This window comes from Callionymus lyra, chromosome 19, assembly GCF_982586985.1.
Source record: "Callionymus lyra chromosome 19, fCalLyr1.hap1.1, whole genome shotgun sequence".
NCBI classification, from domain to species: Eukaryota; Metazoa; Chordata; class Actinopteri; order Syngnathiformes; family Callionymidae; genus Callionymus; species Callionymus lyra.
In genome coordinates this window covers 10,139,714-10,153,170 of record NC_141836.1, presented here as the reverse complement: position 1 = coordinate 10,153,170, position 13,457 = coordinate 10,139,714, and the positions used below count along the sequence as shown (strand labels likewise).

Genomic DNA, 13,457 nt, shown 5'->3' with positions numbered 1-13,457 from the left:
TAATGCAAAATAATAAATAACAACACTTTTCGTATTGCACCACTATATCAAATAATGCATTTCAGACTGTAAGACGTGTTTTTTCTGTTCAGGCGTGAGTGTAGCTACTTGCATGGCTATTTTGCAAGTGGGGAGTGGTTTGCAGCTTCGTTCTGCTCCTACTGGAAGTAAAGAGGAGGATTATGAAAATGATGCAGCCACAATAGTCCAGAAATGTGTAAGTATAATGTATTCTTGAATCATTAAAAAAAAAAAATGTGTTGGTCTTAAACATTTCTTTTTTAACAGTTGGAGATCTATGAAATGATTGGCCAAGCCATCAGCAACTCGCGTCGAGCTGGAGGAGAGGTCAGTTACGATAAGGCAAAACGTTGTCACTTTCTTTGTTTGGTCAAATTTGATTAATTTGTTCATCTACCTGATATAACAAGGGTCAATTTCTTGTACAGCATTTTCAGAACTTTCAGCTCTTGGGCGCCTGGTGCCTTCTAAACAGCCTTTACCTGATTCTGAACCTGAGCCCCACCGCCCTGGCAGACAAAGGAAAAGAGAAGGACCCACTGGCTGCCCTCCGAGTCCGAGACATTGCCGCTCGATCCAAGGATGGTGCAGGCTCACCCAAATTAGGACCCGGAAAAGGGTAAAAAAGAACCCATAATTAAAGTTTAAATTGGCGATTGTAAACTGCTTTTTTTGTGTATTTCCCTTGTAAGATGTCTTAATTTGTTATATATTTTTTTCCCAAAGACACCAAGGATTTGGAGTTCTGCCAGTTATCCTTGCAAACCATGCCATCAAACTTTTAACGTCCCTTTTCCAAGATCTCCAAGTTGAAGCTCTCCAACGAGTAAGTCAATCATAAAATTAAAAAAATGTGTGTGGCTTTAATTACAAGAAAAGGAATTGAATATCACCAAAAAAATCTCTTACCTGCAGGGTTGGGCAAGTGATGGACCACCTGCTGAGCTCAGCATCATGGCACAGAGTACCTCCATTCAGCGGGTTCAGAGACTTATCGACTCGGTCCCCTTGACTAATCTTCTTTTTAACCTGCTCTCTACTGCTTATAAAAAGGTAAATATTTCGCTTAATTTTCGAAATATCACTTCCAGAGCGTGCAAAATATTACAAAAAATGTTTTTTTGTGTCCACCAGGCTTGTGTTCTCCAGCGCCAGAGGAAGGGCTCTGTCAGTAGTGACGCAAGTGCATCCACAGATTCAAACACATACTATGAGGATGATTTCAGCAGCACAGAGGAAGATAGCAGCCAAGGTAGGAGGTGTAAATGGCTCTAATGGAAGATAAATCCTCACTTCTTGTCTAACTATGCACCAACGAAATGATAGGTTGGACATGTTTTCGGGTTTAATCCTTTTATAGAATCAGTAGGTTGTCGTCCAAAGAAGAAAATCTTGAGCTACTAACAATGTCAGTCATGAATGATCCAGCTGATCAGCTAAAGGAGCAGAAAATGTTTTATTATATCTCTAGACAATGTTGGCCGACATTTCACCAAACCTTGGATTTTCAGTGATGGTCATAACTGCTAACGATTTCTTTCTTTTTAACTAGTTTACATCATGATGGATGTTTATTCAGTTTCCAAAGGTTGAGGACTGAATTCCACACGCAGAAAAGTTGCATTCAAGTTACATCATGGCAGTGTAGTTGACAGTGTCTATACTATTTCAGCAGAGAGAAGACAGGAGAAACCAAGTGCAGCTTGTGTCTCAGGTCAGCAGTTTTCTGTCCTCAGGTCAAAGACTTGATGTCCATGTCACTGTTAAGAAATCATTGTTATTGTACGTCTCACAATGAAGGGTTAGGGTTTGTAGCCTAATTAGGTAAGAAGGCAACTGAGCCACAGATGAAGAGCTTGTGATCATATTGGAAAACAAATTGGAGAATTTAAATTGAAATGAAAACATTTCATCTGGGTTCAGTGAGTTGCAAAGGATAATACCAGGACTGTAGGTACAAAATCATTTCATAATAATGCCATAACCAATACAGCATGATTTTGAGCTTTTCTTTTACTGTTGATTATGGGCCTTATCCGTTTGTAATTCAAGTTGATTCTCTCTTGTTCCTTGTTCTTTTCATTATACCTGAAAAGGGGCATTTCTATTTTCCAATACCTCTTTAATGTCCAGTACCTTAATTTTCATTTACTCCCATGGGCCTGACTCGTGCAGGAACATTTTAAATAGATGGTATTATCCTTCTTTTAGCATTTTAATATGTTTGATGAGAAAAGCTGAGGCGCACTCTTGTCTTTTGTCACAATATGTTCAGATATTTGTTGCATGTTGACATAAACCTGACCATTTTTACTTGCATAACTTATAAATAATTAAGTCGGTTATGAATCTGTTACATTCCCCCAAATATTGACCATTATAGAACACGGACCATCATTTTTTTTAAAATCAATATGTTAATATTTACCACATGAATCTGTGATGGTCACTTTTGGCTTGCATTGTCATTTAAGGCCATGTTTTATTTGCAAACCATAATGTTTTTAACTTCAAATATGGATATATTTAAACTTACTACTTGAAAGCTTTAAAATATGATGCCTGCTTATATAATATATTAACTAATATATAAAGTTTTTCAAAGTATTCCAGGATTTATTTGCATAAAGTCGGCTGATTATATGTATCTAATATGACAAAAATAAAATTCAAATTACCATAATAAACTAGAAGTTTGGTGATTCTTAATCAAAACAGAAACTGGGCTCTTCAACTGAACTGGTACTCATTTACGTGTTCACAATCTTTGTTTGTTTCCTTCTGTGTTATTGGTGTTGCTGGGAATCACAAATCATTTGTCTGATAATTAACTCTCATTGTCGACCTCTTACCACCTTGGTGTGGGATATTAATACCAACGGACGTGTCTTGTCAATGCAGATGATGACAGCGAACCCATTTTGGGACTTTGGTTTGAAGAGACAATTTCACCCACCAAAGACAAAGTAGCCCCCCCTCCGCCTCCACCACCTCCTCCTCTGGAAACTTCCCCCAGATTGAAGAGCCCCAGTAAGCAGAACCCGAGTGAGAATGGCAACATTCTAGCTGGTCGCAAAGATCCAGAATTGGTGAGGCTTTTGATTATCAACCCTTTTTTTATTAAAAAGCAAACGATAAACTAATGCGTTTTTTTTGCCCCTCAGTTCCTGAGTCTAGCTTCAAGCATTTTGAACTTCATCACTACATCAATGCTCAAGTCCAGGAACAACTTCATCCGCAACTACCTGAGTGTCTCTCTCACCGAGCAGCACATGGCAACCTTAGCCAGCATCATCAAAGATGTAGACAAAGATGTCAAAGGTAAGACTGATCCGAATGGTTGCCGTTTTCTTGGTGTATTTTCAAGTGTTAACTTAAGACTCTTTTTTTCCTAAACCTTAGGCTCTTCAGACGAAACCTTTTCTCTGGCTCTCTACCACTTTAACCACACTCTGGTCACATCGGATCTACCGTCTCCAGCTCTGCAGGTACTGATGAGTAAAATATAACATTAGATATTATTTGTAGCTGTAAACGGCTCTTTTATAGAAGCAGAATTTCCTGGATGTTGTGTGTTATACCTTGAAGTTTAATTGCACCTAAAAAAAATGCTTTGATTTAATTTAATGTGAACTTCTTTCTTTCTTAGAACACTCTTCTGCAGCAGTTGGGCGTTTCTCCATTTTCTGAAGGACCCTGGCCCCTTTACATCCACCCCCAGTCCCTCTCAGTCCTCTCTAGACTTTTGCTGATATGGCAGCACAAAGCGAGTGTCCAAGGGGATCCTGATGTTCCTGAGTGCATGAAGGTTTGGGAAAGGTACAATTAATCTTGTTTTTTCTACAAAATAAACTGTAATGATGCATCAGACTCACTGCATATAGTTCACTTTAGGTCTCTATAGATTCTCTGTTATTGTGGTTCATACTGTTATTGTTTTGTGCTAGATTCTTGGGAACGTTGAAGCAGAATACTCTCCAAGGCTCTCCTCACGGAGAGGATGACCTCAACGTGGAGCACCTTCAGCTCATGCTTCTCCTATTTCACAATTTGTCTGAGCGGGGTCGACGATCAATACTCACCTTGGTCACCCAGGCGATCACAGAAGTGGCACAGAGCAGAGACTCCCAGCTGAAGGCGGTGCCCCTCAACCTGGCACGCCTCCTGCTGGTGTTCGATTACCTGCTGCGGCACTTCTCCAAAGCTCCGGTTTACCTGTTTGAACAGGTAATTATTTTGTAAACAATTTTCCTGTTTTAAGCCATTTGTCATGTGTTTCTTCATATTCTTTAACTACCCTACTTTTACGTTTGGATTACCTTTAATTATGTATTTATTGTTCTCGTAGGTGCAGTACAACCTCCTTACCCCACCGTCCGTTGGGCCCGATGGTGGGAAGCGCAGTGGGACACCCCTTTACTACGGTTTTAAGGAAGTGGAACACAATTGGGCCAAACACTGCTCCACAGGTAACAAGAGCTTAATCTTGCAGCCCCTAAAATGGGACTGGGTCAACCCTACTACAATTTAAATTGCAGAATGGATAAAACTGAGAATGAGGAAAAAGGCAGTTGATTTAAATCTAACTCTGTGTTTTATTTTCCTAGATTCAAATGTTCAGCCCAAATTCTACTGTGTTTTATCACCTGAAGCATCTGAAGATGACATCAGCAGACTAGACAGCAAGGTGAGGTGCTTTTTTCCCCCTCTTTTCATCTCTCAAGTTTGTCTGGTCTCACCGTTTTGTTTTTGTTGCAACTATCTTTTTCAGGTGTTTCCCAAACTGTTCAACGGAGCTGTCAAATATGATGACCTTTACGCGTGGCTCATTTCGCTTGTGGCAGCTGGATCTCAGCTAGACACCGAGAGAAGGAAGGAGACCAAGCCCATTACACCTATGGTGAGGAAAAAGTCTGAAATGGTTTCAGAAAAATGAGATGAAATCATTTTAAATCACGTTCTCGTATATCATCAGTACAAGGAAATGTTTATTTAAAATATCTTTCCACACTCCCTTCCCCTTTTTTCAGGAGGCCTGTTCACTTCAGTACTACTTTCTTGTGTTGTGGAGGATACTGGGTGTTTTGCCACCATCAAAAGCCTTCATGGAGCAGCTAAAGGCTGGTGCAGTTGATCCCAGCGACAGCGATATTCTGCACACATTGCGATGGTCCTCCCGCCTGCGTGTACCCACCTACCTAAACTGGATCAAGGTCAGTTTGTGTTCATTGCAAATATTTAGATGACGCTTTAAACTATTTCTCTTTAATCCGTTTCAACTGTGATGAATGTTTTTATTTACAGGAGCACCTGGTGAAGCAAGGAATGAAAGCTGAGCAAGCAGCCTCATTGGTTGAGCAGACAGCAGCTAAGTGCAGCAGCGTGAAGTATGATGTTGAGCTGGCAGAAGATTACATAGGCCGACAGGTAAGTGTTTTAGCCAAACATTTACATGATATTTTACTTAAATTACATGACACACAAAACTTCTTTCCTGTCGCAGACTTCAACCTTCTCTGGCGTCGACCTCAATGGAATTCTTCCACTTCACCAGTTGCCCTCTCTGCAAGCTATTTACACACTGGATGCGGTCATCTCCAAAGTACAAGTTTCCTTAGACGAGCATTTGTTCAAGGTTGCCATTGAAGCTGACGCGCACAAGACCTCTGAGATCACAAAGAACCTTTTGTCTGCCACACTACAACTGACTGACGTTTACACAGCTTTTACAAGGTGATTTGTCATTTTCTAAATCGTGTTCGGGTTTTCTGTTGAATTACATCTACTGTCTATGAGAGCAGACATTTTAAAACGGACAATATTGTTGATTTATAGGTCCTACCTGCTCATGAACATCCCTGAAGATGGAGAGGACAAAATGACAGATGCTAAGCTTCAAGGTTATGCTGCAGTTTTGTCAATTGGTTCGACCCAGTGCAAGGCCAACATTCTTGGTAAGCGAAAGAATATTTTGACTTTTAGCTTCATAATAAATGGATATTTCTATGTTTATTAATCATTGTTTTCTTTTTTCCAGGTCAAAGTGTCATGCAGACCTTACCAACATCGGTTCAGACAATCTGTGAAACCTGGAATGGCATTTTTACCAATGAATTTCCAAATGTTGGGTCATGGGTACGTACATTTGATTAGATTTAGTATGCAACTCCGTTTATATATCTAAAAATGTTGCTTACTTCCTTTCCTTTTTTTTTTTTTGTTGTACCGATAATGTTTTGCATCTGATGATGTTCGTTTGTATTGTTTTTATTTATTGTACATGATGCACACAACTGTCAAAGTAAAACACTTTCTAAGTGACTTCCTTTTAAATTGTATAACTTATAGCTATTTTTCTTCCCTCCTGTTCAGCGAAACGCTTTTGCCAATGATACCATTCCATCAGAAAGCTACATCGGTGCCATTCAAGCTGCTCATTTAGGAACCTTAAGCTGCCAGTCTTTGCCTCTGGCATCATCTTTGAAACACATTCTTCTGTCATTGGTCCGGCTCATCGGAGACTTGATTGTGTGAGTAAAAGCAGAGATTCAAAATGCTTTTTCCCCTGAAGACCCAAAGTAACTTTCTGTTTGTTTCATATGTTTAGCACGGAGGAGCTGAATCCCTCTCAGGTTGTCCAAACTCTGCTACCCCTTGTTCTTGAGAGCAGCACAGAAAGTGTGGCTGAAATCAGCATCACTTCTCTGGAACGTATTCTGGGCCCGTCAGAGTCTGACGACTTCCTCGCCCGCATCTATGAGCGACTCGTCACTGGATGTTACAATATCATAGCTAATCACTGCGACCCTGAAAGGTCAATCTCCCCATTTTGTTTCTCAATTATTACTGGATAATGTTGTTTTCTGATTTTTATCTAACTGGATAAAACTTTATTTTGCAGTGGTTTGGATGAGTCTCTCCTGGAGGAATGCCTTCAGTACCTCGAAAAACAGCTGGAAAGCAGTCAAGTCCGCAAAGCGATGGAAGAGTTCTTTTCATTCAGGTAATGCATATTTCCAAAGAATCAATTTCATCCACTAATAGAGGGATCTAATTGTGTTACATTTCAGCGGGGAGCTTGTTCAGATTATGATGGCAACTGCAAATGAAAATCTGTCTGCAAAGTTTTGCAACAAAGTGCTGAAATTCTTCACAAAGCTTTTTCAGCTTGGTAAGTTTCCCTAATTTCTTTCTTTTCTGCTCCTTCATTGGCTAATGATTTTGGAAATTGGTTCTTTTTTTTTTTTAGCGGAAAAGAGCCCCAACCCCAGTCTGCTTTGCCTGTGTGGCTCTCTGGCCCAGTTGGCCTGTGTGGAACCCCCTCGACTTCAGTCCTGGCTCACACGCATGACTGCAGCTCCACCGAAGGATTCGGAGCAAATGGAAATAGTACAAGAAAACCGCCAACTCCTGCAACTACTTACCACTTATATTGTCCGGGACAACAGCCAGGTTGGAGAAGGAGTGTGCACCGTTCTCCTCAGCACGTTGATTCCCATGGCCACAGACATGCTGGCTAATGGTGATGGAACAGGTTTCCCAGAGCTCATGACCATTATGGGTACACTGGCCAGTGCTGGACAGGGGGCAGGCCACCTACAACTGCACAGGGCAGCTATTGAATGGCTGATCAGATGGTGAGATACAAGAAAACCAAGATTGAGAATAAATATTGTTAATGGATGACTAGCAAATATAATCATTTTATTTAAAATCGATCTTAAAGTTTTTTCTTAAGCAACAAAATGCATACATTGATTAGTCACACAATTAGTAAATGACTGGTATGAGCTCGACATCACAGTCTCACTGGTGTTTCTTTCTGCAGTAAGAAATATCTGACTCAGAAGAATGTTGTGGAGAAAGTGAGCGCGAATTTATCTCAAGGAAAGGTATAAAAAAATTCAGATGGCCTCACTATTGCATGATTATATTGTCTGCGAGAGAAAGATCTAACTCTTAACTGCATTTATTTTGTAGCATGCCAGTATGCTGGAGTGCTCCTGCAACATCATCTCTTATTTGGCGGATGTGATGAACGCCCTGAGACAGAGCAACGGTCAAGGTTCCTCCGCCGTTATGATGGAGGGAGAAGATAAGGCCATGGAAATGGATTCTGACTGGGTGGAGGAACTGGCTGTGGAGGACGATGACTCTCAGGCAGAGGATTCTGTGAGGCTTCTTTCTAGTATTTTTTTTTTTTGTATATCAATCGTGGTTTTTATTTATCAAACGTGCAATTATGCCATTTATTTGACTGTGTTCTTTGTTTAGGACGAAGATTCACTCTGTAATAAACTCTGTACCTTCACCATTACTCAGAAAGAATTCATGAACCAACACTGGTAAGCCAACCTTTATTTCCTTATGTTCTAGATTTCAGCATTGGTTGTGTAATTAGTCTTGTTATTTAAGGTTCATTAAGGTAAATAAGCATTCTCTTATCTTATTACAACTCACATTCTGCTGAATTTGAACCCGACTGTGCCTTTTAAGAAGGGAATATTGTTGGTAATGAGTTGATGTTCTGTAAATTACCTTTCCAGGTACCACTGTCACACATGTAAGATGGTGGATGGGGTAGGTGTGTGCACGGTGTGCGCCAAGGTCTGTCACAAAGACCATGAGATCTCCTATGCCAAATATGGCTCTTTCTTCTGTGACTGCGGTGCCAAAGAGGATGGCAGCTGCCAGGTGAGACCGAATACTTCGGGTCATCATGGGAAGAGAACAACTGCGGTAACTTTGGCTTGCAAGTCATTCACCCATTGACTTCCATCCCGTCATCTCATTTTTTTTCAGGATTATAGCTAGTCCATATTTGTGCCAAGTTAATGAACAATAATAATGTAAATGTTTATCAACTTCTTATATACTGATAAGTTAATATAGATGTTTCTTATTTGCATGTCTAGACACCATTCAATTAATTTATCCTCCATTTATCACTTTTATTTTCATTAACATGTGTATTTATTTTTCTTAGATTTCTTGAATGCATTATTTCTAGTGAATATTATAGCTGTTAAATTTCATGATGTAGTAATGTTTTTTGACTAATGATAAATTCAACACATAAAATCACTACTTTCATACAAACATAATTAAATTTTTTTTTTTTTTAAAGCATGCGTTTTTTTTTCCATTCCAAGTTATTAAGCGCATCTACCGCTGTATTTCTAATCATTTTCTTGTGTTTATATCATCCACAGGCTTTAGTCAAACGCAGTCCTAGCAGTGGAATGGGTTCCACTCTCAAAGAGTCGTCTGCCTTCCAAAATGAAATGCGAATGCCAGAAAGTGCTATTCGCCATCAGAACTCTTCACCCTCTGAAAAGGGCAAAGTCACCATCTGCGATGGCAAACCTGGAGACGAAGACAGGCCCAAGAAAAGTAGTGTATGCAAGAGCATCGAGGGCTGCCAGGAAGAACTACTTGCCCAGGTGGTAAGAAGACATCATTATTTTGGACCTATATACATTTCATTTTTCAGTTTAATGAATCTTGTTTTTTTCTTTATTTTCCAAGTCAGGTTTTGCTCATTTATGTAAATCCTTTTGCTTCCTTTTTAACAGACTGCTTCATCAACTGCAGCTGTGATCCTTGAGATGCTCATGTTCCTCATGGAAGCTATTCAGACCAACTTCCAGCAGGCGTCAGCTGTAGGAAGCAGCAGTCGGGCTCAACAAGCTCTTACTGAATTACACACTCAAGACAAAAATGTGGAGACGACGGATCAACTAATGGTATAGCGGACTTCTCAGAGCTCTTTTGTACATCCCTCTATCTTCGTCTGAATTCATAAAGTGTTCACTTTACTTACTCAGGTTCCGACACTTGGCTCTCAAGAAGGTGCTTTTGAGAACGTGAGAATGAATTACAGTGGCGATCAAGGACAGACAATACGGCAACTCATCAGTGCCCACGTCCTGCGACGTGTGGCAATGTGTGTTTTGTCTTCACCGCACGGTCGACGTCAGCACCTCGCTGTGAGCCATGAGAAGGGAAAGGTGAGTGTTGGATAACATATAATGATAAAGGTTAGTGATCAATTCTAAAATGTCTCTCTTCCTGAACAGATCACAGTTCTGCAGCTTTCAACTTTGCTGAAACAAGCAGACTCTAGCAAAAGGAAGCTGACACTGACCCGTCTGGCATCTGCTCCAGTGCCATTTACTGTCCTCAGCCTCACTGGCAACCCTTGCAATGAAGATTACCTGGCTGTGTGTGGTCTTAAGGTAGGAATTACTTTTCTGCAGAAAATGCAAGAACTTGGATATCTAATAGTAAAATCTGACCTTTTTGTTCATCGTCTTGTTTTGTTCCTAGGATTGCCATGTCCTCACTTTCAGCAGCACGGGCTCTGTGTCAGACCATCTGGTCCTGCACCCACAGCTTGCTACAGGCAACTTCATCATCAAAGCCATATGGTTGCCAGGTTCACAGACTGAACTAGCAATCATCACTGCCGACTTTGTCAAGGTATTTTTAAAAAGCAATTATTGTTTTTGAAGTGACGTGTATAAAGACCTATATTTAAAACTTAATAACTTAAACTGATATAATTGTGTCTTCTCACCTCTTGTTACAGATCTATGATTTATCTGTGGATGCTTTGAGTCCCATGTACTACTTCCTGCTTCCGAGCTCCAAGATCCGTGACGCTACGTTCCTCTTTAATGAAGAGGGTAAAAACATCATCGTCATCATGTCCTCAGCAGGCTACATGTACACTCAGGTCATGGATGAATCCAGCAGTGCCCAACATGGACCTTTCTACGTCACAAATGTGCTGGAGATAAACCATGAAGACTTGAAGGTAATTACAAAATGTCTACTGTGCTTTATTCCTGAATGTACACGAGTGAGAACATTTCTGTAAATTTGTGATTGCAGGATAGTAACGGGCAGGTTGCCGGAGGAGGCGTGTCTGTCTACTACTCTCATGTTCTCCAGATGCTTTTCTTTAGCTACAGCCAAGGAAAGTCTTTCGCTGCCACAGTGAGTCGCAGTACCACTGATGTCCAACGGCTTTTCCCCATCAACTTCAAAGGGTAATTAGTTTACCTTTCAACCTTCCAGTGGAATTAATTTACAACATTGTAGTTTGATTATGAACTTGGTAACCTAATTTGTTTTAAAGGAATATGTTAATGTCAATCATTCCTTGTGCAAACCTCACACTTTGACCCTGTATAACATATTTATACATATCTTCTAGATCTTGGGCATTCGTGAATGTTCTGGAAAATTGTTTTTTGCTAATACTGACAAGAAAATTAGGATTTCAAAGGAACATTCATTTTGTTTTAGCCTCTATTCAACCCCCTTTGCTTTTCTCTCCGTTAAGGTCTAATGGTAGCAGCAGTAAAATGGCCCCTGCCCTCTGTCAATGGTCCGAGGTGATGAATCATCCAGGGCTGGTGTGCTGTGTGCAGCAGACAACAGGCATACCCCTTGTCATTATGGTCAAGCCTGACACGTTCCTGATCCAGGAAATTAAAACATTGCCTGCCAAAGCAAAGGTATGCTGTGAAATAAATAAAAAATAAGTTTCAATATCTGCAATAAATCATTTTCAACTTTGTTTCATGGAACAGATTCAAGACATGGTAGCTATTAGACACACTGCCAGTAATGAGCAACAGCGTACCACCATGATACTGCTCTGTGAGGATGGAAGCCTTAGAATCTACATGGCAAATGTGGACAACACCTCCTACTGGCTTCAACCATCATTGCAGCCGAGCTGTGGCATCAATATCATGAAGCCTGTTCGCAAACGCAAAGCTGCTGCAACAAGTGGGTGTCATACTTTTCTTTTTTTTTTAGCATAATCAGTACATTTGTTTTTATTGTTATTCAACATTGTTTCTTCTTTTTTTTTTTTCTTCCATTTAGCCACACGCACCTCCAGTCTGGTGACCTTCCCTGTCGACTTCTTTGAACACAACCAGCAGCTCACGGAAGTTGAATTTGGAGGCAATGACTTGCTGCAGGTCTACAATGGACAGCAGATCAAACACAGGCTGAATTCAACTGGGATGTATGTGGCCAACACAAAGGTATGATCATTTGAGAAAAACTCTCCAACTACATTTAGCCAGTAATGTGTTTTTTATTTAATTGATCAATCTTTTTTTGTTTACATGTTTTGTAATATATATTTATTTATTTTAGCATGGAGGATTCACAGTTGAAGCTGTTAACAACAACAGTTCGATGGTGATGACGGGCATGAGGGTTCAGGTTGGCACTCAGGCAATTGAAAGAGCTCCTTCCTACGTCGAGGTGTTTGGCCGAACCATGCAAATAAATCTAACAAGAGCCCGTTGGTTTGACTTTCCTTTCACCCGAGAGGAAGCCCTTCAAGCCGACAAGAAACTTTCCATCTTCAGTAAGTGAATAATACTTCCTGTGTTTGTTGCCGTGGAGAGGGAGTACATGGAATGTGATGCTTTTTAGTGTTCAGCGTGACCTCTGTGTGTAAGTCCTTCCTCTTGTTTGTACTTCAAAGTCGGAGCATCCGTTGACCCCTCTGGTGTCACAATGCTTGACTCCATCAAGATTTATGGTAAAACCAAGGAGCAGTTTGGTTGGCCTGAAGATCCACCAGAAGACTTCTCCTCTTCATCAGTGAATAATGTCTGCAGTCCCAACCTCAACCAGGGAAATGGCACAAATGATGGAGATATAGCAACTCCAAATACGACCAACGGCACCGTGTTGGAGAGGTAAAATATTCCCTCTCTAAGCCTTTTATAAAAGAGTTTTCAAGTTATGATTTGTTGGTTATTCACATTTGTCCTAGACATGAAGCTCTATATTGCTTTGGCTTATTGCCTCAAGAGAAAAACATGTTGTATATATTTTGTGTTGATGCCAAAAAGCCAAGTACTGAACTTGGAGTTGCTACAGCTAATTCACCATAACATTTATTTATGTGGAACAAAGTTAATTTTAAAAACGATTAATGCATGTCTATCTCAATACCATCATCTTCTTTTGCATGCCTGTTTCATTCAACTGAATCATTCAATTTCACCCGTTTCTTTCTGTGATCCTCACACTTTTTTTGTTCTTTTTCTTTTGCTCCCAAATATTCAATAAAAGTTGTGAAACTGAGTCCTTATCAACCTTGGACCGGTTAGTAACAGCCCTTTCTCTGCTTTTTTTCCTATGGTTTTGTGCATGCTTGCCTGCTTAATGTGTGTCACTGCTTTGAACTGCCATAAACCATCTGTGTGCTTGAATCTATATACTTCATCATTTTAGAACTTTTACTTTCTTAAATGAAAGCACTCAATTTTTCCTTTGTTATAGACTGGTGGTTAGTGCATTGGAGGCTTTGGAAAACTGCTTTGCTGTAGGTTCCTCAGGTGAAAAGGTAAGGCTTTCATATTAAAAAAAAACTTCAATTTAATCTTTTTATTTTA

The 13,457-nt window shown here is 40.2% G+C and overlaps 1 protein-coding gene across 6 annotated transcripts in view; it reads left to right on the top strand.

The window, feature by feature from the left end:
- ubr4 (ubiquitin protein ligase E3 component n-recognin 4) overlaps positions 1-13,457 on the top strand; it is a 31,585-nt gene that overhangs the window by 3,522 nt on the left and 14,606 nt on the right. The window contains exons 9-51 of one of the 6 annotated variants that reach the window (XM_087781590.1): positions 93-217; positions 289-348; positions 450-640; positions 748-847; positions 937-1,074; positions 1,156-1,273; positions 1,694-1,735; positions 2,923-3,110; positions 3,186-3,342; positions 3,424-3,509; positions 3,671-3,840; positions 3,969-4,248; positions 4,370-4,490; positions 4,629-4,708; positions 4,793-4,921; positions 5,052-5,234; positions 5,326-5,448; positions 5,525-5,754; positions 5,857-5,975; positions 6,059-6,156; positions 6,394-6,551; positions 6,629-6,835; positions 6,923-7,024; positions 7,092-7,192; positions 7,271-7,658; positions 7,850-7,913; positions 8,002-8,193; positions 8,296-8,366; positions 8,568-8,715; positions 9,234-9,467; positions 9,597-9,767; positions 9,849-10,031; positions 10,101-10,259; positions 10,351-10,503; positions 10,613-10,840; positions 10,918-11,075; positions 11,372-11,546; positions 11,622-11,823; positions 11,923-12,086; positions 12,202-12,418; positions 12,539-12,755; positions 13,135-13,167; positions 13,345-13,408. In XM_087781590.1, the coding sequence (XP_087637716.1) occupies positions 93-217; positions 289-348; positions 450-640; positions 748-847; positions 937-1,074; positions 1,156-1,273; positions 1,694-1,735; positions 2,923-3,110; positions 3,186-3,342; positions 3,424-3,509; positions 3,671-3,840; positions 3,969-4,248; positions 4,370-4,490; positions 4,629-4,708; positions 4,793-4,921; positions 5,052-5,234; positions 5,326-5,448; positions 5,525-5,754; positions 5,857-5,975; positions 6,059-6,156; positions 6,394-6,551; positions 6,629-6,835; positions 6,923-7,024; positions 7,092-7,192; positions 7,271-7,658; positions 7,850-7,913; positions 8,002-8,193; positions 8,296-8,366; positions 8,568-8,715; positions 9,234-9,467; positions 9,597-9,767; positions 9,849-10,031; positions 10,101-10,259; positions 10,351-10,503; positions 10,613-10,840; positions 10,918-11,075; positions 11,372-11,546; positions 11,622-11,823; positions 11,923-12,086; positions 12,202-12,418; positions 12,539-12,755; positions 13,135-13,167; positions 13,345-13,408 (6,527 nt within the window). Of the gene's footprint in view, positions 1-92; positions 218-288; positions 349-449; positions 641-747; positions 848-936; positions 1,075-1,155; positions 1,274-1,693; positions 1,736-2,922; positions 3,111-3,185; positions 3,343-3,423; positions 3,510-3,670; positions 3,841-3,968; positions 4,249-4,369; positions 4,491-4,628; positions 4,709-4,792; positions 4,922-5,051; positions 5,235-5,325; positions 5,449-5,524; positions 5,755-5,856; positions 5,976-6,058; positions 6,157-6,393; positions 6,552-6,628; positions 6,836-6,922; positions 7,025-7,091; positions 7,193-7,270; positions 7,659-7,849; positions 7,914-8,001; positions 8,194-8,295; positions 8,367-8,567; positions 8,761-9,233; positions 9,468-9,596; positions 9,768-9,848; positions 10,032-10,100; positions 10,260-10,350; positions 10,504-10,612; positions 10,841-10,917; positions 11,076-11,371; positions 11,547-11,621; positions 11,824-11,922; positions 12,087-12,201; positions 12,419-12,538; positions 12,756-13,134; positions 13,168-13,344; positions 13,409-13,457 lie in introns of all 6 variants that reach the window. The other 5 variants (XM_087781587.1, XM_087781591.1, XM_087781589.1 and 2 more) reach the window with 5 other exon arrangements.